The sequence below is a fragment of the Dendrobates tinctorius genome, unplaced genomic scaffold (genome assembly GCF_039654945.1).
Source record: "Dendrobates tinctorius isolate UK_male_01 unplaced genomic scaffold, ASM3965494v1 ptg000162l, whole genome shotgun sequence".
In the NCBI taxonomy this organism is placed as follows: Eukaryota; Metazoa; Chordata; class Amphibia; order Anura; family Dendrobatidae; genus Dendrobates; species Dendrobates tinctorius.
In genome coordinates this window covers 13,424,521-13,449,051 of record NW_027361829.1, presented here as the reverse complement: position 1 = coordinate 13,449,051, position 24,531 = coordinate 13,424,521, and the positions used below count along the sequence as shown (strand labels likewise).

At 42.8% G+C, this 24,531-nt stretch overlaps 1 protein-coding gene across 2 annotated transcripts in view; it reads left to right on the top strand.

The window, feature by feature from the left end:
- RECK (reversion inducing cysteine rich protein with kazal motifs) overlaps positions 1-24,531 on the top strand; it is a 675,429-nt gene that overhangs the window by 254,864 nt on the left and 396,034 nt on the right. For both annotated transcript variants that reach the window (XM_073549858.1, XM_073549859.1), the window contains exon 7: positions 20,122-20,155. In XM_073549858.1, coding sequence (XP_073405959.1) covers positions 20,122-20,155 — 34 coding nt within the window. The remainder of the gene's footprint in view (positions 1-20,121; positions 20,156-24,531) is intronic.

The following is a 24,531-nucleotide window of genomic DNA, read 5'->3' as shown; positions in this document are numbered from 1 at the left end:
TTCTGCATCCATTTCTGCTCTATCTTGTGCAGCAGCTGCGTCCATTTCTGCTCTCTTTTGTGCAAAGGCAGCTTGTACCTTAGTAGTTTCAGCCTTAGCACGTGCTCTTATAAGCTGCTCAGTAAGAGTAGAATATTTTGATGAACTTGACCTAGATGAACGTTTTGAGTGCTTACACGATTTGGATGAGCGAGTTGATGCATCTGGTGTTCGTGCGATTCTAGCCTCTATCTTGGCTTTAATGTCACGTACAGTGCAGTCTCTTTCAGAATTAAGCTGCTGGAAACCTTGCAATTCGTTTAAAGTCTCTGGGAGATTTAGTTTCTTCAGGAGAATAATGTATTGGTCACTCTTCTCCATATACATTTGGTATGCTGTGCATAATTGTTCTAGGACTCCCTCTGGTGGTAACTCATGAGAAGCAGGCCTTGATACAGTGTCTATGTGACTCAGCACTTTCTTCCATACTGAAGACACATCACTATATAATTCACATTTTGCAGTCTCTAAATTCTCCATGACTTTCCATGTGGGTTTGACTGTACGTTTTCCCCTTTCGCTAGATGGTGGATGGGGGTCTGGGTCTCTTTCCTGTGCTTGTAAGTCTGGTAGGGACATTGTATTCCTTGCTTCAGACATGATTAGATTGCAGGCAGGAAGAGTTGATGATGGGGGTTATACTTCCTACTGTTCAGCAACAGGAAATACACAGTAAATCTGCACGGAGTTGATACTTTGTATCTAATGCTGGAGCAGCTGCAGGGTCCTGTGTAATGATGGGAGTTATATTCCTCTCTGTTCAGCTGCAGTGTGTGGCTTCTATGCGCGCTGGGGTCTGGCTGGAACTGGGTTACAGTCTATCTGAGAAATGTCCTTTTCCGCTGAGATTTAGCACAGACCTTGAGTTACTGTCTCTGAAGGCAGGTTATTCCTTTTTACTATTCTGACTCATGGATATGTAGAATGTATGGTACCTGGATAGACCTCTCTTTCTGCGCCCCTTCCGTATTTGTCACGTCTCCGTCAGATTTGAGGCCTGCTGTTCCGGTCGCAGCCACTAGGAGGCGTCGGACCGCCACTTCGCCGTCAGACTCGGGGACGGCTGTTCCTGCCTCGGCCACTGGGAGGCGCCGTGGTTCGCCCGTGAGTTATGGTGGCGACAGAGAAGTGGCTCCTGCGCAGGCATCTGGTGGGCGCAGGCTCCGCCCCTCTGTCAGTCGTCGGGGGTTACTGCATCACCATCTAGCCTGGTCCTGGGGGCGGCCCTAATGACATCACCAGTCCAGGAACCTGTGAGGGATGACCTGATCCCTCAAATACCTTGGGACTGGTCTTGCAAGCCGCCGGATATATTCTTGGTTCCCCTGTGTGCTACTTAGTGATTGACTTCTGTTTGACTCTGACCTCAGCCTGGATTTCTGACCCCTCTATTGCCTGACGATTTTGTACTTCTGCTACTCTCCTGGTTTGTGACCTTGGCCTGGATATTCTGACTCTGCTACTTCCTAACGATTCTGTACCTCTGCCGCCCTCCTGGTTTTTTACTCTGACCTTGGCCTGAATTTGACTCTGCTATTGCCTACCGTTTTTGTACTTCCCTCTGACGACCGTCCTGCTCTGGCCGCTGCTCTTATTCAGACAGCTACCTCCTGGGCTCTGTTGTAAATCCAGATCCCTGTATAGGGGTAAAGGGTATCAGTGTTTCTCGGGGTGTTGTCTGGCTGCAGCCCAGAACCGCAGGCGGACGTTACAGTATTGACCTGTACTCACGTTCATACCGATTAATCAGACAGCTTAACTCAGCCACGATCTCATGTAAGAAGACTCCAGGAAAAGAGGGATGCTTTAACTGAAATTCTTGTATTATGATGAAAGCAGCAGGTAAAAAGGAATATTCTTCAGAGGACATGTAACAGGAAGCATACAGATGGAGGGACGATCACAAAATGGAGAATAAAGGAGGGAACAAACATACATCACAGGACTACAGGGAGAGAGTTGGAACAAAATACAGGGAAAGGCAAACTTCTGCCTAGCAACAGAGATGCAACACAAACAATGCAAATATTAAATGATTTCCCAAGTCGTGGGACATGACAAGCCCCCATATGGTATAATGCACCCCCATATGTTATAATGCAACTCCTATACATGGTATAATGCAACCTATCATGTGGTATATTGTAACCCCCATAGCCCTCCAGTATTATAGACACCACATGGTATAATGCAGCCCCCCATATGGTATATTCAACTGTCATAGTCCTCCAGTATTATGGCCATCACATGGTATAATTCAGCCCCCATAGTCCTCCATTATTATGGCCATCACATGGTATAATGTAGCCCCATAGTCCTCCATTATTATGGCCACCACAAAGTCGCTGACTTAATAAAAAAAACAATGCTCACCTCTCCCTGTTCCCTCGCTGCTCTGATTTCTGCAACGCGTCTCAGCAGCTCCACTGCCCATCACAGCGTGGCATGATAAATTAACATCATTGTGTCTGCTGGCTGATATGTCAGACACAGAGAGGAAATGATGGGAGAGGGAGTGTAACCCAATGCCAATATCTTCCATCAATGCTTTCTACTATATCGACATCTAAGATGTATACATTATATAGAGAGAAGAGGAGGGGGCCTTAGACTGAGCCTATGTGAACTCCAACAGTAAGAGGAAGATTAGAGGAAGAAGAGTCAGAAAACGATACAGTGCAGGAGTGGTTAGAGGAGAAAGAGGAGAACCAAGAGAGGACAGTGTCCTTGAGGGGGAAAGATCAAAGTGTATTGAGAAGGAGCTGGTAATACACAGAGTAGGGTGATGAAGTAGACTTATTTGGCTAGATGAAGAGCAGAGTTGTAAGCTTTAAGCATTGACTTACAGCTGCTGAAAGTGATTTTCTTCACACTAACATTTTCTTCACACCGAGAGCACCACTGGAGAAACCGTGCTTGCAGCTTGTGTCAAGGTTGCCATTGTCTGAGTTGGATTTTTCTGCGTGTACCAGGTGTTGCTTCATGTACGGCAAACATGTCAAACTCTATCCAGTAGGGTGATTATTGTTGGCCCATGATGATGGCATCGCCTCCCTCCCTTCACCCGAGCGGCATTGCATTTTCAACTATGTTGGCACTATTTGGGTGCATGGCAGAGCTCAGAAGGGAAGCAGCGCCATTTGACTTTTTTAGCAGGAATTGAGAGCTGACACCATGTTGCATTTGGAGAGCCCCTGATGTGCCTAAACAGTGGAAACCCCCCACAAATGGCACCATTTTGGAAACTAGACCCCCCAAGGAACTTATTTAGATGTGTGGTGAGAACTTTGAACCCCCATGGTCTTCACATAAGTTTATAACGTACAACCATACAACTCCCTGTTTTTGAAGAAAAAAAAAGAACCATAAAAGGATAAATTATTATGTGTAAGGAGAAAAAAAACGCATCCAAAATGAATAACTTCCTCTTTATACGGACTGTACTTTTGAAGAAAAAATGAGAGACTCAACATTATAGTGTGATAACTCAAATTAACCTGATTTTAAGGCAATACCACAAAAAACACGTGAAAGAAAGAAAAAAAAAAAAAAAAAAAATTATATATTTTTTATATATATAACAATAATAATGAAATGGTTATAATTCTATTAGTATACCTTTTTCAATGTGTATAAGTGTGTGCCACTGGAAGAATGGTAGACCATTCGAGAAAAGATTTGTAAACCGAATCAAAGAAAAACCCAAATTTTGGTCAAAAAATGTATATAAAAATTAAATAAGATATATGAATAATAAAAAAGTCATAAAACAGATATACGATTAAAATACCTTTATTAAGTAATAGTGAGAACTTTGAACCCCCATGGTCTTCACATAAGTTTATAACGTACAACCATACAACTCCCTGTTTTTGAAGAAAAAAAAAGAACCATAAAAGGATAAATTATTATGTGTAAGGAGAAAAAAAACGCATCCAAAATGAATAACTTCCTCTTTATACGGACTGTACTTTTGAAGAAAAAATGAGAGACTCAACATTATAGTGTGGTGAGGAATGGAAGGGTAAAGACCAACAATATCACAAGTTACCCAAGAATATAAGGGAGACCCAGTGTATCCATCTAGTGCTGAGATAATCGCTTTAGTATCTTTGATGTAACCAGGTAAATTTACAACCAAGGGTTGCAGGTAAAAATCAACCCACTCACCCAAATTTTCCATAAGGGACCCAATGCCCGACACAATAGCCCTCAAAGGGGGAGGAAAAACATTTTTGTGCAGGTTTTTTTTTTCATCCTTAAGTGCGCTTTCCTAAGATGTCATAATATGATTCTAATGAATGCATTTCATTATAAGCCATAGGTTCCCTATGATATGTATATTTGTATTTTTGGCATTTTCTTGTCCAAGTGGATTTGATTGTGTGTTCTTAAGATTTTTAATTACTGCACCTGTTTTGTCATGTGCAGTTAATCATTTAAGGTTTGGACAAGGGATTTCACTTCATACCATGACTAAGACCGCAAGAGGTTGAAACGCATTGGTTGTTACGGGGACCCCAGCCTTCCTTTCCTTTGTTCATTTGTATTTTTGATACTTAAATTTTAATATGTCTTGAATTAAAGAATTGATTTTATTGGATTACATGCTGGAGAATTTTTGTTTCCTCTTCCATTTTTCATTGTGAACCACGCCTCTGATCAAGGCGGCTCCGTGTGTGCTCAATCAGAGAAACCTGCAGAAGACTGGTGAGCTGACTATTTTCCTTTTCCCCTTTACTTATGCCATTGATATACAGTAGTTTTCTCCCACATATGGGGTATCAGCATACTCAAGACAAATTGTACAACAACTTTTGGGGTCCAATTTCTCCTGTTACCCTTGGAAAAATAAAAAATGGGCACTAAAAGATCATGTTTGTGGAAAAAATATGATTTTTTTATTTTCAAGCCCGGGCTTTATAAACTTCTGTGAAGCACTTAGGGGTTCAAAGTGCTCACCGCATATCTATATAAGTTCCTTGGGGGGTCTAATTTCCAAATTGGGGTCACGTGTGGGGGGTTTCCACACTTTAGGCACATCAAGGGCTGTCCAAATGCAACATGGTGTCCGATCTCAATTCCAGCCAAAAAAGTCACATGGCGTGGCTTCCCTTCTGAGCTCTGCCATGCGCCCAAATAGTGGTTTACCCCCACATATGGGGTATCAGCGTACTCAAGACAAATTGCACAATAACATTTGTGGTCCTGTTACCCTTGGGAAAGTGAAAATTGGGGGTGAAAAGATCATTTTTTTTGGAAAAAATATGATTTTTTAATTTTACAACTGTACGTTGTAAACTTCTGTGAAGCCCTTAGGGGTTCAAAGTGCTCACTACACGTCTAAATAAGATCCTTGGGAGTCTAGTTTCCAAAATTGGGTCACTTGTGGGCGGTTTCCACTGTTTAGGCACATCAGGGACTCTCCAAACGTGACATGGCGCCCAATCTCAATTACAGCCAATTTTGCGCTGAAAAAGTCAAACTGCGCTCGTTCCCTTCTGAGCTCTGCCATGCGCAGAAACAGTTGTTTTCCCCCCACATATCAGGTATCAGCGTACTCAGGACAAATTGCACAAATACTTTTGCAGTTCAATTTCTCCTGTTACCCTTGGTAAAATACAAAAAATTGGACCTGAAGTAATTTTTTTTGTGAAAAAAAGTTAAATGTTAATTTTATTTTAAACATTCAAAAAATTCCTGTGAAGCACCTTAAGGGTTAATAAACTCCTTGAATGTGGTTTTGAGCACCTTGAGGGGTGCAGTTTTTAGAATGTTGTCAATTTTGGGTATTTTCTATCATATAGGCCCCTCAAAGTGACTTCAAATGTGATGTGGTCTCTAAAAATAAAATGGTGTAAAAATGAGAAATCGCTGGTCAACTTTTAACCCTTATAACTTCCTAGCAAAAAAAATTTTGGTTCCAAAATTGTGCTGATGTCAAGTAGACATGCGGGAAATGTTACTTATTAAGTTTATTGTGTGACATATCTCTGTGATTTAAGGGCATAAAAATTCAAAATTTTCAAAATTTTCGCCAAATTTCCATTTTTTTTTTTTACAAATAAACGCAAGTTATATGAATTCAATTTTACCACTAACATGAAGTACAATATGTCATGAGAAAACAATGTCAGAATCACCAGGATCCATGGAAGCATTCCAGAGTTATTACCTCATAAGTGGTCAGAATTGTAAAAATTGGCCCGGTCATTAATGTGCAAACCACCCATGGGGGTAAAGGGGTTAATAAATATCAAGGTTGGCTGGTGACTGTCCAAGTTTTTTATTTTGGCTCTCAGTGTATTTGAATCTAACAGCCCTGAATCCTTTTCCAATTTCTATGTAATTTCACAATGCGAAGTCTGGGTTAAGTATTCACTGCATTCTCAAAAGTTAAATTGCATTTTTTATTGTGAAAATAGCAATAACACATCAAAGTGTGAGGGCATGAAAATCATCAGAGCATAAAGCTACAAATTCAAGAAGAACGTTTCAACCCGTCCAAAATCTATATCAAATAGTCGCTGTGTCCAGAATGAGAGTGAGTAGGGGACACTAGGCACTACCAACGCTGATGCATAAGATCTTAGAAAGATCTAAGAAATAAGGCTGTGGTCAAAAAGTGGGAGAAGGGAGTTAGTAAATTCATACACTGAGCAGAGCCTGTTGAAGACCAGGTTGTCACGGTTCCACCCCTCAGTGTGACAGGTTAACCATCCAATCTGGTACAGGGACCTGCTGAAGCAGTCAGTACTTTGATTGACAGCTCAGTCATCCAATCTGGTGCAGGGGCGTGCTGAGCTGTTGATGTGTTGATTGACAGCTCAGCTGTCCAGTCTGAGATTGGGAGATGTTAACTCTCTCCAGATGTTCATTATTCCAGGTCATTGCCAGGCTACTTAAGTGAGCTGTTTCTCACAGACCTCTGCCAGACGCACATTCAGTTAAGTGTGGTTTTTCTCTCTCTGTACCTTGCATTCTGTATGTTGATCTTTCATTGCCTGACCTTGGACTGCGTTCTGACCATCCATCTGTTTAACCCTCTCTAGTCTGAACCACTATCTCCTGGTAATCTGACCTCGAAACCTTACCTGACTATACTTTTGTCTCTTCCTTTTGTTTATGACATACCCTCCTGGCTTTTGACCTTGGACTTCTTGACTATCCTGACTCAAGACTTGGCCATGAGAAGTGACTAGCATCACACAGGTACATTGTATTCTTTGTGAGTAGGAGAGTTAGTAAGCTGTGAAAGGCCGAGAGAGGCGTATTTACAAGAAGGTATTTACAATGATGTTTGTACTATGATCTTACTGAGGTTTGTTGTAAGTGTTGTAGGCCTGAGGACGAGGAGGAGGACAGCATGGTCAGTCATCCCCTTGTTGATTACATGGATGTATTGACTGTTAGCAGTGCTGCACGCATGGTTGAGTTTACACCATGTTCCAAATCACTATGCAAATAGGTGTTGTGTCATAACGTTTTTTTTTTATTAAATGAAACCCATTGTGTCTCAGGGTTCTTTGGATCACTGAAATCAATCTCAGATACCTGTGATAATTAGTTTGCCATGTGAGCCCAATAAAAGGAAAACTGGATATTCCACACTATTGAGCAGGCCACAGTTTTCAAGTAACATGGGAAAGGAAAAGGATCTCTCTGCTGCGGAAAAGCATCAAATAGTGCAATGCCTTGGTCAAGGGATGAAAACATTAGATATTTCCCAAAAACTTAAAAGTGATCACCGTACTGGCTGACTCTGAGCACAGATGTGTTCGTGCTGATAAAGGCAGAATGAGGATGGTTTCTGCCAGGCAAGTTCATCGGATTAAGAGAGCATCTGCTAAAAAGCCATTACAAACCAGCAAACAGATATTTGAAGCTGCTGGTGCCTCTGGAGTCCCTCAAACCTCAAGGTGTAGGATCCTTCAAAGGCTTGCTGTGGTGCATAAACCTACTATTCGGTCACCCCTAAACAGTGCTCACAAGCAGAAACGGTTGCGGTGGACCCAGACATACATGCAGACTAATTTTCAAACAGTCTTGTTGACTGATGAGTGTCGAGCAACTCTGGATGGTCCAGATGGATGGAGTAGTGGATGGGGTTGGTGGATGGCCACAATGTCCCATCAAGGCTGCGACGTCAGCAAGGAGGTGGAGGAGTCATGTTTTGGGCCGGAATAATGGGGAAACAGCTGGTAGGGCCCTTTAAGGTTCCTGAAGATGTGAAAATGACCCCTGCAAAGTATATAGAGTTTCTGACTGACAATTTTCTTCCATGGTATAAAAAGTAGAAACTTGCCTTCAGGAGCAAAATCATCTTCATGCATGACAATGCACCATCTCATACTGCAAAAAAATACCTCTGAGTCATTGGCTGCTATGGGCATAAAAGGAGATAAACTCATGGTGTGGCCACCATCTTCCCCTGACCTCAACCCTATAGAGAACCTTTGGAATATCATCAAGCAAAATATCTATGCGCGTGGGAGGCAGTTTACATCAAAACAGCAGCTCGGGGAGGCTATTCTGACTTCATGCAAATAAATACAAGCAGAAACTCTCCAAAAACTCACAAGTTCAATGGATGCAAGAATTGTGAAGGTGATATCAAAGAAGGGTTCCTATGTTAACTTGTAACTTGGACTATTAGGATGTTTTGGAGTTAAGTAACTTTTTTGTTCAGTGAGTGTGACCTCCTAATGCTGCAAATTCCACAAATGAGCATTTTCAGTTCTTTAAAACATATCATATGTTTAGAAATTCTACTGTGCTTAATAATTTGGAACAGTGTATTTTGAGTTTTTATTCATTTTGGAGATTATACTATTATCATTGGGAGGTTTCTTCAATAAAATTCGATGTATACTCTAACGAGTGATGACTTTTATTAGACTGACTGTCATTTGCACCGACCATTTAGGAAAATCAGAGGAAAATATCAGTTGCATAATAATTTGGAACATGGTGTATGTTACGCTGCTTTTCCTGTCACCCTCGCGTTATCAAAATTTTGGGTGACAGCCAATACTGATTGGTCACACTTCTAGACCCATGCTACAAGGAGAACTTGACATCTCTTATTCCAGAGGCAGACAGGTGTACTAAAATGTTGCAGGAACAGAGGGCCCTTCTTGCAGAATGCTTAAAAAAATTCACATCTGAAAACGTTGCCAGCAGAGGTCAAAGTTTGTTGGCCAACCAAGGAGTACAGGTGAGAGAGACACAACTCCAAGACAGCAAAGGCAGTGGAACACTAGCAAAGTTTGGGGAGAGTTTTCTCAGACCCTCCTGTAATGTATAATGATTTGACCTGTCCCTTTAAGAAAGGAAATCTTGTGACTAGAAGGCTATAGACAGGAAGTGGGTCAGGAGAGTTTCAGTTTCAGTTTAGCCTGAGGAGAGAAATGTTATGCTGTGTGCTGGAGGAAGAAGGAGAAGAATAAAATACAATTAATGTGTTCTCTCTTGAATTCTTTATACCGTGTGGACATTACACCTCCCATCGCCCTGTCCCTGAGGCACAGGGGACTCTCACATGGAGTGCAAGTTTTTGAAAATGCTGAGAGAGTACCTTGCTGACCATGCCAATGTCCTCTGTCATTCCTCTGTGCCTTCAAATTATTGGTTATCAACGCTGAAAACGTGGAGTGAACTGACTCTTTCTATTGCACACGTCAAAGAGTGCACGGCGCCTCGTTCTCTGGAGGTTACTGGCCAAACTGTGTCTTGGTAAATGGCAGTACCTCTTTTAGTGGCGGGAGACAATGGGAACTGTCCTTTGCAGCACCACAGCTCTAAGGACAGAGCACACTACTCAGCCTCCTATGTGCTGCTTGTCCACGCCACAAATCTTTGATGTCTTGCCCGATTTCTCTTAAGCTGGCCCCATGCCTCTAATTTAGTTCACAGGGTCTGTCTGCTGCATTTTGACGCAGCGTCGGCGCTTCGGGTGCATAGTGCCCCCCTTCGCCTCCTCTTCAGCCTCCAGCTCAAAAAGGTAGAACATCAGTCACAAGCTGGAAGCACTGCAGCACTGCCTAATCAAAGCAGGAACAGGCAGTGCGGAAGCTAATATGCTTCTGTGGAAAACGCCACAATGCTGAAGAGTTGTGGACAGCTATGAAACAGCAGGCATATCGGTGGATGAGACCGCTGAACCCACAGCCTGGCATGTTTGTGTTTGACAATGGGTGGAACCTGGTGGCATCTCTTTGGTGTGCCATGCCTGGCTCATGCGCTTAACCAAATTGGTCAAATTTTGAAAAGCGACACAGAGCTGGTAGATCTGCTGTTAAAAGTACAACGCCCTAAATTTCCATTTTAGAAAGTCAGCTACAGCTTCATCCACCCTTGCCATGATTCAGCAGCGCTTGCTGCTTCTGGCTCACCAACTGGTGTGTGATGCCCCCTGGCCTTGGAACTCTACACTGCAGATGTAGGAAAGGATTTCTGAGCAGAAGAGGGCAGTTGGTGACTAATCTACCAGCATCAACAAGTTTGTCGGTATTCAGTTCTGTTTTCACACATAACATCTGAGGTGTGGACATGGATGTCTGACATGTGTACCATCCTCCAAAACTTTGAGGACTCCACTAAGAGGATGAGCACCAATGATACCATAATTAATGTCTTCATCCTGCTTATCTTTGTTCTAATTTGAATATTGAAAGTTATTGAAAGTTATTAGAGCGAAAACATATTTACAGTTTAACAGTTTCAAACACAACAGTCCTAAATAACAATGACAATAATTTTGCTCAAATAAAACCACCCTGCTCATGACCGCTTACAATCTACAAAACGATAACAAAAATTTAACCCAAACAAAACAATCTTGCTTGTCACAACTAAAAAATCTAAAATGAGGTGGGGGAGCTTAAAAATACAGGGGTGTATTTACAAGAAGTTATTTACAATGATGTTTGTACTATGATCTTACTGAGGTTCGTTGTAAGTGTTGTGGGCTTGAGGACAAGGAAGAGGAGGAGGACAGCATGGTCAGTCATCCCCTTGGTGACGACACGAAAGTGTTGCCTGTTAGCAGTCTGGGATGCATTGGGCTGACTTTATGTTGCGCTGCATTCCCCGTGACCCTCGCATTATCAAAATTTTCTGTGCACTCATTACTGGTGGGTGACACTTCTAGACCTACGTGTTGTGAATTCTCTTTCTAGGTTCCCTCTGGTGGTTACTGAAGAGAGTGGAGCTGGTCAGATTGACAGAGATGTTGCGAGTTCTCTTTCTGGGCTCCCTCTGCTTGTTACTGGAGGTAGTGAGCTGGTCAGTTTGACAGAGGCTTGCCACCTGATAATGATGATGACGATTGGAGATCTGGGGTTTCTGACTGTTGTATTTAAGACAGCTGACTTCCTTCAATCCCTGCTGGTGATTTTCTTCCTGTGCCTTCTAAGGTGTGATGTCTCCTGCTCTGTTCCTGCATGGTTCAGCTAAGTGGTTCATTTGCTAATCTTCTTGCATTGGATCTGGTTTTGTCTATCTCTGCTTTGTGCGGGTCAGCTTGCTCCTGCTGGGGCTGTACGGGATCACCGCCCATATGTTACTGCTTGTGTCAATTTGTTCTGTCCCCTGTTATATTGGTCTCTTTTTGCTTTGCTTTCAGTATATACCAGAGTGCTGATATAGTGGGGGCGAAGTCTTGTGACGTCAGTGTTTTTTTTGTGCATCAGACATGTTGGATTTTTCAGTGTTTTTTTGCGTGATTGCAGATAGTGTCTTTCCTTTCCTGTCCTGTCTAGTCAGTTTGGGCCCCATCATTTGCTCAGTCTATTTTTCTGCCTGCGTTTGTGTTTTCATCTTGTCTCACTGACAATATATGTTTGGGGGCTATCTATTCCTTTGGGGTCTGCTCTGGGGCATTTTAGATTTCACGTTTCTTGCTTTAGACTGAGTTAGCTCTCCGGCTGTGCTGAGGTGTCTAGGGCATTGTAGATACGCTCCACGGCTACTGCTAGTTGTGTGGATAGGATCAGGGGTCTGCAATCCACTTAGTTACCAACCTCTCTGGTTTTCTAGTGGCTTAGCCTGGTCCTGCTATCCTCCTCGGTGACCCATTCTTAACACCCACGCTACAAGGACAACGTTCAATCTCTTCTTCCAGAGGCAGAGAGGTGTACAAAAATGTTGCTGTACCAGAGGGCCCTAGTAGCGGAATTACTGAAAAAATTCCCATGTGAGAACGCTGGCAGCAGACGTCAGAGTTTGTTGTACAACCAAGGAGTCCAAGCGAGAGAGACAGAAGTACAGTCCAGCTCAGGTGGGGGAACAATGGCAAAGTTCTGGGACAGTTTTCTCAGACCCTGATTTGGTCTGTTTCGTGTTATCCTCCTCCGTATCCTCATCCTCATCATCCACAACCAGTAGAACACCAGGGTGAACATATTTCGTGATGCAAAAGTCACTCAATTTTTGGCAAGGGTGTCTATGATGCCCATGGTATATTTTAAAAAAATGTACCCCCCATGGGGAAATCTTTGTCCGCCCAGGCACTGCATGTATATAACGAGAGTGACAGACTGCCCAAAAAAGCGAATTTTGGCCTAAATGCCTGAATTTTTGGCACACGGATATATGAGGCGTGTCAGAGATAGACCCCACTCTAAAATGTGGCCTGTTTTTTTTTAAAAATGCAACATAATGCTGTATATTCCTTGAGTACCAGACAGCCAAACAATGGAGCACCGGCCTAAAATCCACAAATTTTTATCTCACGGACGTATGAGGCTTGTCACAGATATACCACACTGTAAAATATGTTTGTTTTTTATGGTGGATGCCAAAGACTGCTGGATATAACGAGAGTGACAGACTACCCAAAAAAGGGAACTTTGGCCTAAATGCCTGGGGTTTATTGTTTCCCTTCTGTCGGACAAGATGTTGGAGTGGGCTACGCCACTATGGGAGCGTGGTGACCCAGAGGTTCGGACCGCTGCTCAGTTTTTAACAGCTATTAAGCAGGTCTTCCTGGGACCACGGGTCATGCACGACACCTCTCTACAGCTACTCGCTTTGACTCAGGGATCCCTCTCAGTTAGTCAGTATGCCGTTCGTTTTCGGACACTGGCTTCCGAGCTGGAGTGGTCTGACAAAGCCCTCATCCCTGTGTTTTGGTGAGGTTTAGCTGAGCATGTTAAGGATGCTCTTTCTACCAGAGAGGTTCCTGGAAGTCTGGAGGAGCTGATTGCCATTGCCACCTGTATTGATCTACGTTTTTCGGAGCGCGTACTCAATCCAGACGGAAGGTTACTCCGGCTCCCAACCTCTTTGAACCTCTGGAATCACCCGAGCCAGAGTGGTCACTCCCAGAGCCCATGGATGTGTCTCGCGCCAGTCTCGAGGCGCGTCCGACACTAAGTTCCACTTGCGGCTGCCACTGTCAGCACTCTGTTCACCAGGAAAATGGGGCCCCGCAATGGCCAAACTCTGTGCCGCCGGGCAAGACCTTTGTCCCCCTCGCCTTTGGTCGAAGGTCCTTGCGTGGGCACACGCTTAAAGGACGGGTGGTCACTGTGGCTACATGCAGACCATAAAACTCCTGGCAAGGTCGTATTGGTGGTTGCACAGGACTCGGGACATTAAGAAATATATTCAGGCATGCGCCTCGTGTGCTCGGGTAAGCTTCCTTAAACAGAGAGTGGAGACTTCGCCGATACACCGCGGCATCCCACTTCAACTTATGCTCCGGGCGGTTTTGCCACTCCCGTTGTCTCCCACGTGTCCCTTCTTAAACCTGGCGATCTTTCCGCCTCTGATACCTTCCACGTGTCCCGGTTTTCTGTGTCACCTACCGGGACATCAGACTTGCCTTCGGACGAGTCTGAGGCCTATGCCTCTGATGGGCACAGGGTGGTGGATTGGAAGGCTCAGAGAGGAGGGGGCCCTAGGAGGGGGGTAATGTTAGGAGTCAGGTTCCTGCGTCTGCTCTGCAGGAATCCAGACCCTTACATTCTGCGGTCTCTTGCTCTTTATCTACCGCAGAGGAGATTGCCTTGCAGCAAATCTCTCCAGGGGCTAAGTCCCTCTGTCCTCCTACTTAGCATGCTCATGAGACGGTTTCCCATTGGAGATCGGGAGTCATGTGCTCAGGTCCTGCTCCAGATCTCATTGGTCCATCTCGGAGATCTGGAAGCTTCCGGAAGGTCCCGGCTGCTATAAAAAGTGCGCACGGCCCTTCCGCCATGCGCTAGTATAGAATATACTGCTATGTGTGAATGGTGACGGATGTATGATTCTGGTGACTGACTTATTATGAAACCCCTTCCCTCTGATATTACGCATGTGGTTAGGGAATTAGTTCAGTAGTCAGCGCCAGTCTGTGGCAAGCCTTAGGCCACTGTGCACACCGCACCTCTAGCGTCCGACATAGCGCCTGCTTTGTAGCTGTGTCATCCAGCGGCAGTGTCCTGCGCCGCGCTGCAGTTGCAGCCCTTCTTGGCGTTCGCAGTAGCGATGCCGCACACATGGTAGGTCTAGACGGACACAGCCCCTCTGTCTTAGTTCTTGCTCCTGTGACCTTATACCGTGTGTGCATTTACCTGAGGCCTGTGACTCTAACAGGCTCAGCCTTTTTGTATGTTTTTGTTGCAGCGCCTCTGTGTGTGAACAGAGTCCGCTTTGCGCACTTCGGGTGAAGTTGAACCCGTGCGCATTATATCGCCATATTGCTCGTCTGCCATTACTCAGCAGCGGTTGTAACACCTACTGCACGGTGGACCCCGAGCGGCGAACGCACTTTATTATTTATTTTTATTTAGTGCGTTCCGCCGTTCCTAACATACAGACTGCCCAAAAAAGGGTATTTTGGCCTAAATGCCTGAATTTTTGGCACATGGATGTATTAGGCGTGTCAGAGATAGACCCCTCTGTAAAATGTGGCCTGTTTTTTTTGCAAAAATGCAACATAGTGCTGTTTATAACTTGAGTACCAGACAGCCAAACAATAAAGTACTGGCTGGCAAATTTTTATCACACGGGCATATGAGGTTTGTCACAGATATACCACACCATAAAATATGTTTGTTTTTTTAATGGTGGATGCAAAAGACTGCTGGATATAACAAGAGTGACAGACTGCCTAAAAAAGGGACTTTTGGCCTAAATGCCTGAATTTTCGACACACGGATGCATGAGGCGTGTCAGAGATAGACTCCACTGTAAAATGTGCCCTGTTTTTATTTTATTTTTGTGCTAATTAGTGCTGTGTAACCAAATGTAACATCCAGGCAAAAAAAAGAAAATAGCCGTAAACTGGCCAAACTTTGAGCACGCACAGATATGAGCTGGCACTGAGACATCACACCAAAAAATGTGTGGCGTGTATTTTTTTGCCTAAATACTGTTGTATTTAACCAAAAATGACAGGCAGGCAAAAAAGAGAAAACAGCCGTAAACTGGTCAAACTTTGAGCACGCACAGATATGAGCTGGAACGAAGAAACCAAGCCAAAAAAATGTGTGGTCTGTATTTTTTTTTTGGCCTAAATACTGCTGTATTTACCCCAAACTAACAGCCAAGCAAAAAAGAGAAAAAAGCCGTAAACTGACCAAACTTTAAGTACGCACAGATATAAGCTGCACGGAAAAACCACAACAAAAAATGTGTGACCTGTATGGTTTTTTTTGGACTAAATATTGCTTTATTTAACCAAAACTGACAGGCAGGCAAAAAAGAGAAAACAGCCGTAAACTGGCCAAACTTTGAGCATGCGCAGATATGAGCTGGAATGGAGAAACCACACCAAAAAAGTGTGGCCTGTATTTTTTTTTTGCCTAAATACTGCTTTATTTAACCAAAACTGACAGCCAGGCAAAAAAGAAAAAAAAGACGTAAACTGGCCAAACTTTCAACACGCACAGATATAAGCTGGCACGGAGAAGCCACAACAAAAAATTTGTGGCCTGTATGTTTTTTTTTTTTAGACTAAATGCTGCTTTATTTAACCAAAACTGACAGCCAAGCAAAAAAGAGAAAAAAGCCGTAAACTGGCCAAACTTTCAACACACTCAGATATGAGCTGTATGGAGATACCACACCAAAACATGTGTGGCCTGTATAGTTTTTTGGGGGGACTAAATACTGCTTTATTTAACCAAAACTAACAGCCAGGCAAAAAAGTGAAAAAAGCCGTAAACTGGCCAAACTTTCAGCACGCACAGCTATGAGCTGACACGGAGATACCACACCAAAAAGTAGTAGTAGTGGCGAGCACGTTCACTCATCACTAATCAAAACCAAAAGGTTGCTGTGACACTGGTATTGGCACCCTTTACAATAAAATAGTATGGAAACACATTTTAACTCACCTATGGTAAATCACAAATGAGAATCACCTGTGATTGTTGGTGCCCACGTGACATTATTCGATGAATGATGACTTTGGTGTTTTAAAAGCCACATGGTAGGCCCTGTTCCTTTGTCACAATGACGAAGAAAAAGGAGCTGTCTGAGGACGTCAGAACTGCTATTAGCAAACACAAGACTGCCAAAGGGTATAAGGCCTTCTCTGAAGATCTTGTTATCCCAGTTTTAGTCAGAAATGTTATTAAGAAGTTTGCACAGATCCTATAAACTGGGAACATTTATTGATGTGGTCCCAGACCACAAGCTTTCTACTCTTGAAAATTCGTCATGAACCTGTAAGATATGTGTCCAAAAAGCTTGTAGTTTTTATATTTTATTTATCCTTAATGTTGGAGACGTCTGTATTACCAATATGTATTGTATTGAGTTTGTTACTGAAAATTCAATAGAGTTATAAAAAAAAGAAGTTTGCAAGTGTACATCAAACAAACCCTTTAAAACATCAATTTATTAAATTATCAATAAAAAAACATGCGGCCCTGTGCACGGTAATAATAGGACAAGAAACTATTTGGGTACCAATATAAGCCACTAAATGCATGAATGATAATATTATATCGATAACATGGTACTTAGAAATTGCTATCACCATCAAGAAATGAACCAAATAATTCATAATTCCAGTGTTGCAGATTAATGGAAATAACTTCAGGTCATATCACAAAATGTATAAGGCTTAGGTATCCCTTGGAAAAATACTAGGCTGCACCTGCCTAGTAGCAGAGGTTGGCACCCTAATAATATGGGATTTGGCGCCCCCGCTCCATGGTGACTCACCCTAGTTTGCCAAGCATGGAACAATCAAGAACCTCACTGGACATGGGGGAAAGAGGAAAAGTGACAAGAGATATCTTCAAAGGTTGGTGCGAATGGTCGAAAAAAATACCATATCAATCATCCAAATACCTGTAGGCCAACCGGGAACAGTGCGTTCATGGTTTCAACAAGTACCATACGCTGAACACTAAACTAAGCAGAGCTTGATAGGTAAAGGCCAAGGAAGAAACCATTGCTGAAGAAAAGACATAAAAAGGAACGTTTGAGCTTTGCCAAATAGTACTTTCACAAATTATAACCCTTCTGGGAAATGTTCTGTGGATGGATGAAACAAAAATAGCACTTTTTAGCAATGTAAAGCAACACCCTACCAACAGTTAAGCATGGTGGAGAATCCATAATGCTGCGGCGTTGCTTTGCTTCGTCTGGTACTGGAGGCATTGACCATATCACAGTAATCATAAAATCAGAGAACTATCAAGAGATTGTGGAGTGAAATGTCCTACCCAAAGAATGTAAGAACATTTGGTTTTATATGTAGATTATGGGTCCTCCAGCAAGACAATGATCCAAAGCACATATCCTAAAGTACTCAGGAATGCTTGAAAAAGAATAAATGGACTGTTTTAAAATGGCCAGCAATGAGTCCTGGCCTCAATCACATTTAAAATCTTTGGGGTGAGCTGAAAATTGCCACTGGAAAAAAAGAACACTGCAAACATTCAAGAGCTTGAACAAACTGCAAAGGAAGATTGGGAGAAAATAAAATGTAAATGGCTACAAGAAATGTTTGGAGGCTGTCATCAATGCTAAAGGGTGTACAACCAGGCATTAATTAGTAGTGCCTTTATTGCTGCACATGCTGTTTATTCTGTTCTTCTTTGAAATTACAACATGTACAGTATATACTTGAGTATAAGCCGACCCGAGTATAAGCCGAGTCACCTAATTTTGCCACGGAAAACTGGGTAAGCTTATTGACTCAAGTATAAGCCGGGTATGCATTGTCCCCTCATCCCTGTCCTGCAATGTGTGGCTCCCTACTGCTGGATGCATGGCTCCTCCGTCCTCTACCTGCTGTATGCATGGCTCCTCCGTCCTCCCCCTGTTGTATGCATGGCTCCTCCGTCCTCCTCCTGCTGTATGCATGGCTCCTCCATCCTCAACCTGTTGTATGCATGGCTCCTCTGTCATCCCCCTGCTGTATGCATGGCTCCTCAGTCCTCCCCCTGTTGTATGCATGGCTCCTCCATCCCCCCCCTGCTGTATGCATGGCTCCTCCGTCTTCCCACTGCTGTATGCATGGTTCCTCCATCCTCCCTCTGCTGTATGCATGGCTCCTCCGTCCTCTCCCTGTTGTATGCATGGCTCCTCCGTCCTCCCCCTGTTGTATGCATGGCTCCTCCATCCTCCACCTGTTGTATGCATGGCTCCTCTGTCCTCCCCCTGCTGTATGCATAACTCTTCCGTCCTCCCCTTGCTGTATGCATGGCTCAGCATCCTCCCCCGTGTATGCATGCATGAAAATCTCGGCTTATACAGGCACCACTAAATAAAAAATCCTGAGGATATAACTATGGTAGATTTCAACTTATTTCTGAAGATATTGTATAGTGTATGAAAAAATTAAGGAGTGCCAATAATTGTTAGCTGGTGCAGAAACAGTCATTACAAGTAAAAAACAGCATTGAGCATTATAAGAGAGACATTGCTGAAATCTTTGTTTTAACCCCTACAGCATGCTGTCGTCAGATTACATAGCAAAATCCTGCTGACAGATTCCCTTTAATATAATTCTTCAAACTCTAAGGGCCTGATATATCAAGATCAGTGTTGTCTTGATCTGCCAGGCATTTTTTTTCTTGCAGCTCTGGAGTGGTACTTCTAATCTAAGTTCCATGCATTTAGTCCCATGCTAATCAGCCGTCGTCTTCAGCGGTTTCCTGGGCTACTCCTGTCTGCCTTCAGCAGTTTGTTACCTGCTGGATTGCTTTAGTGTTTGCTGGTTGATTCGGGAGCTACAGCTCAATATAAGTGTGTGAGAGGACCTCTTAGATCTGCATTGAGAGCTTGTGACTGTTACCTCTGACCGATAATCAGACAGCAGTTGTGATTGCAAGATGGCAGCGTTGGACCAGAGTGGCGCTCGAAAGAGCTGAAGACAGTGGCTTGTAAGAATAAGACTAGCGTAAACAGGTGCAGGAATGAAGCGGCACAGAGAGGAAAGATTCAGTGGTACAGTAAAACAAGGTATTTATTAACTATACAAGTTGAGCATAGCAAGGTGTAAAATAAAAAAGATGGCACTTCGTAAACTGACGACAATGAGAAACTACATAACAGTAATTGCTGCGTCTCTTGGCCTAGTGGCTGCCATCTGTTACTAACATTATATCTATTCCAGGCAAATAGTGCTCTTGCCTTTCCTAGCCCTGCCATGTGCCCAAGCAGAAGGTGTTGACCACATATGGTGCATCATCGCATTAAGAAGAAATAAATTATGGAGTTTGTTTTAATAATAAAGACCTTCATTTAAAAACTGCATTTTGTGTTTACTTATATTATCTTTGTCTAATATTTAAATTTGTTTTGTGATCTGAAACATTTAAGTGTGACAAACATGCAAAAGAATAGGAAATCCAGAAGGGGGCAAACACTTTTCACTCAACAGTAATTTTCATGTGTAAATGGATCTATGTCTTTTTAAGTGACAAACATACTTAGCAAATCCTAAAAGCTTCCGTTAGCATACAGCATAATGGACAGGATTTCTGTGTCTAGAATGCCACGAATTATGGCAGTATGTTCTATTTTTGCTATCAAACCCGCTACATGAAACAAAACACAACACTGGGGTGAACAGGGCCTAACTTGAGTATAGGAAATATTTAAAAGCACTAATGTTTCTCCTTTTCTTTTTAGAATGCACTAATTAGCTGTGTCAGTAGGAATGAAAGTAAGTATTATATATATTTACAGGTAACTGTAGTGGGTCCTGTATGTTACAATATTTATCAGACTATAAGACTCACTGTACCATAAAGTGCACCCCAAATTTTCAGAAAGAAAATAGTGAAACAAAATTAATGTGTTAAATGGAGGTCTGTCTTACAGTCCAAATTCAGCTTACCCGGGGGGATCAGCAGCACTGGTTGAGCGGTGTCACAGGGGGTGTTCGGTGGTCCAGCGATATGACTCCCATCCCAGGCTGGTACGGCAGATGCAGTGGCCTCCGGGAAATCCCATCCCAGGCTGGTGTGGCAGGTTCGGTGGTGATGCTCAGGGCTCCGCCAGCATCTTGTGAAAGCCTGAAGGCCCTGCATATCCATTGCTGCGATGTGGTGGCTTCTGGGAAATCCCATCCCAGGCTGGTGCGGAAGGTTTGGAAGTGGTGCTCTGTAGTGCTGGGGACTCCACCGGCATCTTCTGAATGCCTGGAGGCCCCGCTCATCCATTGCTGCGATGCAGTGGCCTCCAGGAAAATGGCCAGCGGGGGATGGCGCATGCTCAGATTGAGATCTCGGCAACGAGATCTCGTCCCGAGCCCGGTGACCATTTTCCCGGAGTCCGTCACATTGCAGCAATGAATGTGCGGGGCCTCCGGGCTTTCACAAAATTCTGGCGGAGCCCCCCCGCACCACAGAGCACCACCACCGAACCTGCCACACTTGCTGCACCAGCCGGGGAAGGGAGTGTGATAATCACCTTGCAGCGACGGACCGAGACCGCCGCAGAACTGCTCAACTCCTGCTGCCACCACAGTATTTGTAAGTATATTCAGATTATAAGACGCACCCCCATTTTCCCCAAAAATTTTGAGGGGAAAAAGTGCGTCTTATAGTCCGAAAAATATGGTAATTGTTCTTTTATCCTGTTTTGCAATTTACTATTTTTGCTACTTATTTAAAGTACAATAAAAATATTGTTGCACTGTTTTTTATTAACTAATTGGATTCTGCCATGAAATATATAGGGTTTTACTAAATAATTTATGGTACATAATTATTAATCCAGGGGCGGACATAGTCCCAAGAGGGTCCCCTGTGCAAAAACAGTAGGTGGACTCTGCATTCCAATAGCTCCACACAATGCACCCATTTATGTGTCTGTGAAATCTGCTGCTTACTGCTTTGGAGGTGGAATCAGACCTCCTTACCACTTGGGCCTTTGTTTGACTGTATGCCCACCCCTAAATTAATTACAAAGACTTACTAATATTTGGAAAAATAAAATTGTCAGAATCATGACAAAGGCTATTGGCAAGCCATGTGTGATGTAACCTATATCTTACCCCTGTCTTAGAAATTATCAGATTACACACAGAATTGTATTCAATTGGCCACAGCAGCCTTTTAATAAGCAAACATCATACATAGCAAAACAAACCGCTTTGGGAAAAATGGAAGGCAGTCCTCGAAGCTTCAGACTTACGATAGGTAAAATATATCCACAGATTGAGACCCCGCACCACAACTTTCTTGGAGTAATGTCCAACTAAACTATGGTTACTCTCAGCAACATTGCTTATAACCTTAATAGATCAAATTTGATGTAGATTATCAACTCATGAAACAGCCTTGCCCCAAATCGTTACCCCCGATGTGAATCACCAGTATATCGGGGAACGATTTAGATTTGCAAAACAATGTAATTCCAGGAGAAATTGACTCCACACCATGCCCCATTAAGCAATCCACCAGAGTATGGCTCCCTCCCTTGCTATGCCCAGCTGCCACCAAACTAGCCAAACCGCTGCTCTCAATGTCGCCCAAAATACAAAAGAATGGCCCATGATCCAGACAAGCTGACGGCCATCAATAACAGTACTTACAGTAAATTAATTTCTCTAATAATTTTTTTTTTTAATAAAAAAAACAAACAAAAATTACACTCAGGTAGGTCACACATAAGACCTAAATCTACCAACTTCCAATCAGTCATCACCTAACCCCATTTTTGCAGCCTCAGTAGCCAGACTTCCAGACTACTCCTTCCATAGCATGGATCATATACCGTAAAAAAATGCAAAAAAAGACAATATAGAAAGAACGTAATAATATAAAATGCAAAATTGTATTAAGGATAATGTATTAAAACAGAAAAGAAAAACAGCTGAATCAGGTGGTGGCGCACGTTACAAAAAAGGGGAGTAGAGATCACTTCCAAAGGCATAATCTCCTAGGAGGTGATAGGAATGTGCTGCCAGGTTCCCTATTCCCCCCGTAAGAAGGCAAGCGCCGAAACGCGCATAGAGGACCTGGCAGCACGTTCCTATATCAGGTAAAAATGATATTCTGACCTTACTTTGTGCCCATTGCACATGCACTTTACTTTATCTGCCAGAACTTAATGTGTTCATAAGCCTGATCAGTTATCTGACTTATGCACCCCAGCACCTTACTACTTGTTTAGACTATACTAACACACTGATGTGGACCTATTCCTTTGACATTATATATAACTGGTGTATGCATCTGTAAATATATATAGCTTATAATCTGTACTATATATTTTATCTAAGGTACTACTATGATATTTGCACTATACTATGATTAAGCTGATTGTAGTCTTTATATTATTTTTGGGGCAATTTGTAATATAGCAATCTCATAGGAGATTATACCTTTCTCTACTCCCCTTTGTTGTAACGTGCTCCACCAACTTTTTTAGCTGTTTTTCATTTCTGTTTTATATATTATCCGTAATAAAAATTTTGCATTTTATATTATTACGTTCTTTCTATGTGGTCTTTTTTTGCATCATTTTTTTCTATATAATCTCTATCTATTTTTGTGCATGACCCCTATTGATTTTGTACAAATTTGTTCTGTTTCTGTTTAATCCTTCCATAGTATGTAACAACGGTGAACACTCAAAAGAATTAGCTAGACCTACACACACAAAATCATCCAGGTAGTGAATAAAAGACTGGACACTAGAAACATTTTTCACTACACACTCCTAAAAGGTGCTAAACATTTTGAAATATGCACAAGATAATGAACACTCCATTGGGAGATGCATATCAACTATGAAACCCCCTTCCCAGAAACAACTCAACAAGTGCATACTACCTTGATGTACTGGTAACATCCTGAATGCCACCTCAATATCCATTTTTGTCAATAGAGCCCCTCTTCCAAATGACTGAATTCACTCGACTGCCCCACTATTCGACCCAATAATGCCTCCTTATTTCATTTCTCTGAAACTACTTCAGGAATTTGTAACACCCAACTGTAAGTTTTGTTGACATCTTAACTTCACCATCGATGAATGGGAATCCTAAAACCCTATTGAAAACCATTATCTAACAAAACCACCGCCACCATATCTGGGTATCTATTTAGAAAGTGTTCCATCTCTGCCAGTTGAACCAATGTCACTCCTTTTTTCAGCACTATTACCCCCTTTTTGTTTCACTCTCTGAAATCATTTTGATGTGCTGTAATCCCCTCCACCAGGGGAGCATTCGTGCTTAAATTTGCAGTTGGCTCCAAACTTACAAGCCCATTAATTAAATAGGAAGCACAGTCCTTTTGGCATGCCTACAAAATGCCCTGATAATCCTGATCCTTCGATGTTCCCTGGAAAGAACTGGGCAGCACCTTGACCCAACTTATTCTGAGAAGTCACCTTTAGTCATAAGATGATATCTTTACGACAATTGTTCTTCATAGCACAACCACCCCATGACTTCATTTACACTGTAAGGCTAGTTTCACACTTGCTTTTTTTTGCAGCGCGTTTTTCCCGCAAAAAAACGCATTAAAAAAACGCATACAAATGCATACAAACGCTGCGTTTTTTTCCAGCATTTTAATGCGCATGCAGGAAAAAAACGCAGCGTTTTTGCGCGTTTGTATGTGTTTTTTGTGCGTTTGCGTTTTTTTACAGATTTTGGAAAAACCCCACAAAAAAGAAAAAACAACCATTCAACAACACACAAGACCAATGGGACTTCATTGTGGGTGTGGTATGTTAATATATATACACCCTGTCTACAGTATTCTTCACATTTGCTTGATTCTTCTCGTGACCATGGATCTGCGCTGGAAGAGTTTTCACTTCAACTTGGATTTGGACATCGCGATGGCTCAGGCGTATGCAGTTGCTTGCCATGAACAAAGGAAGAGAGAGAGGCAGCGAAGACGGCGGCGTTTGTGGATACATCCGATTGTTGAACTCCGGGAGAGCCGTGGGGCATACCACACCCTCTACAGCGAGCTACGTGCAAACCCGGAGAAATTTACTGATTATATCCGGATGTCCCACGAAAGTTTCATGGATTTGCTTGCTCGTGTCCAACAATCCATCCGGAGACAGGACACA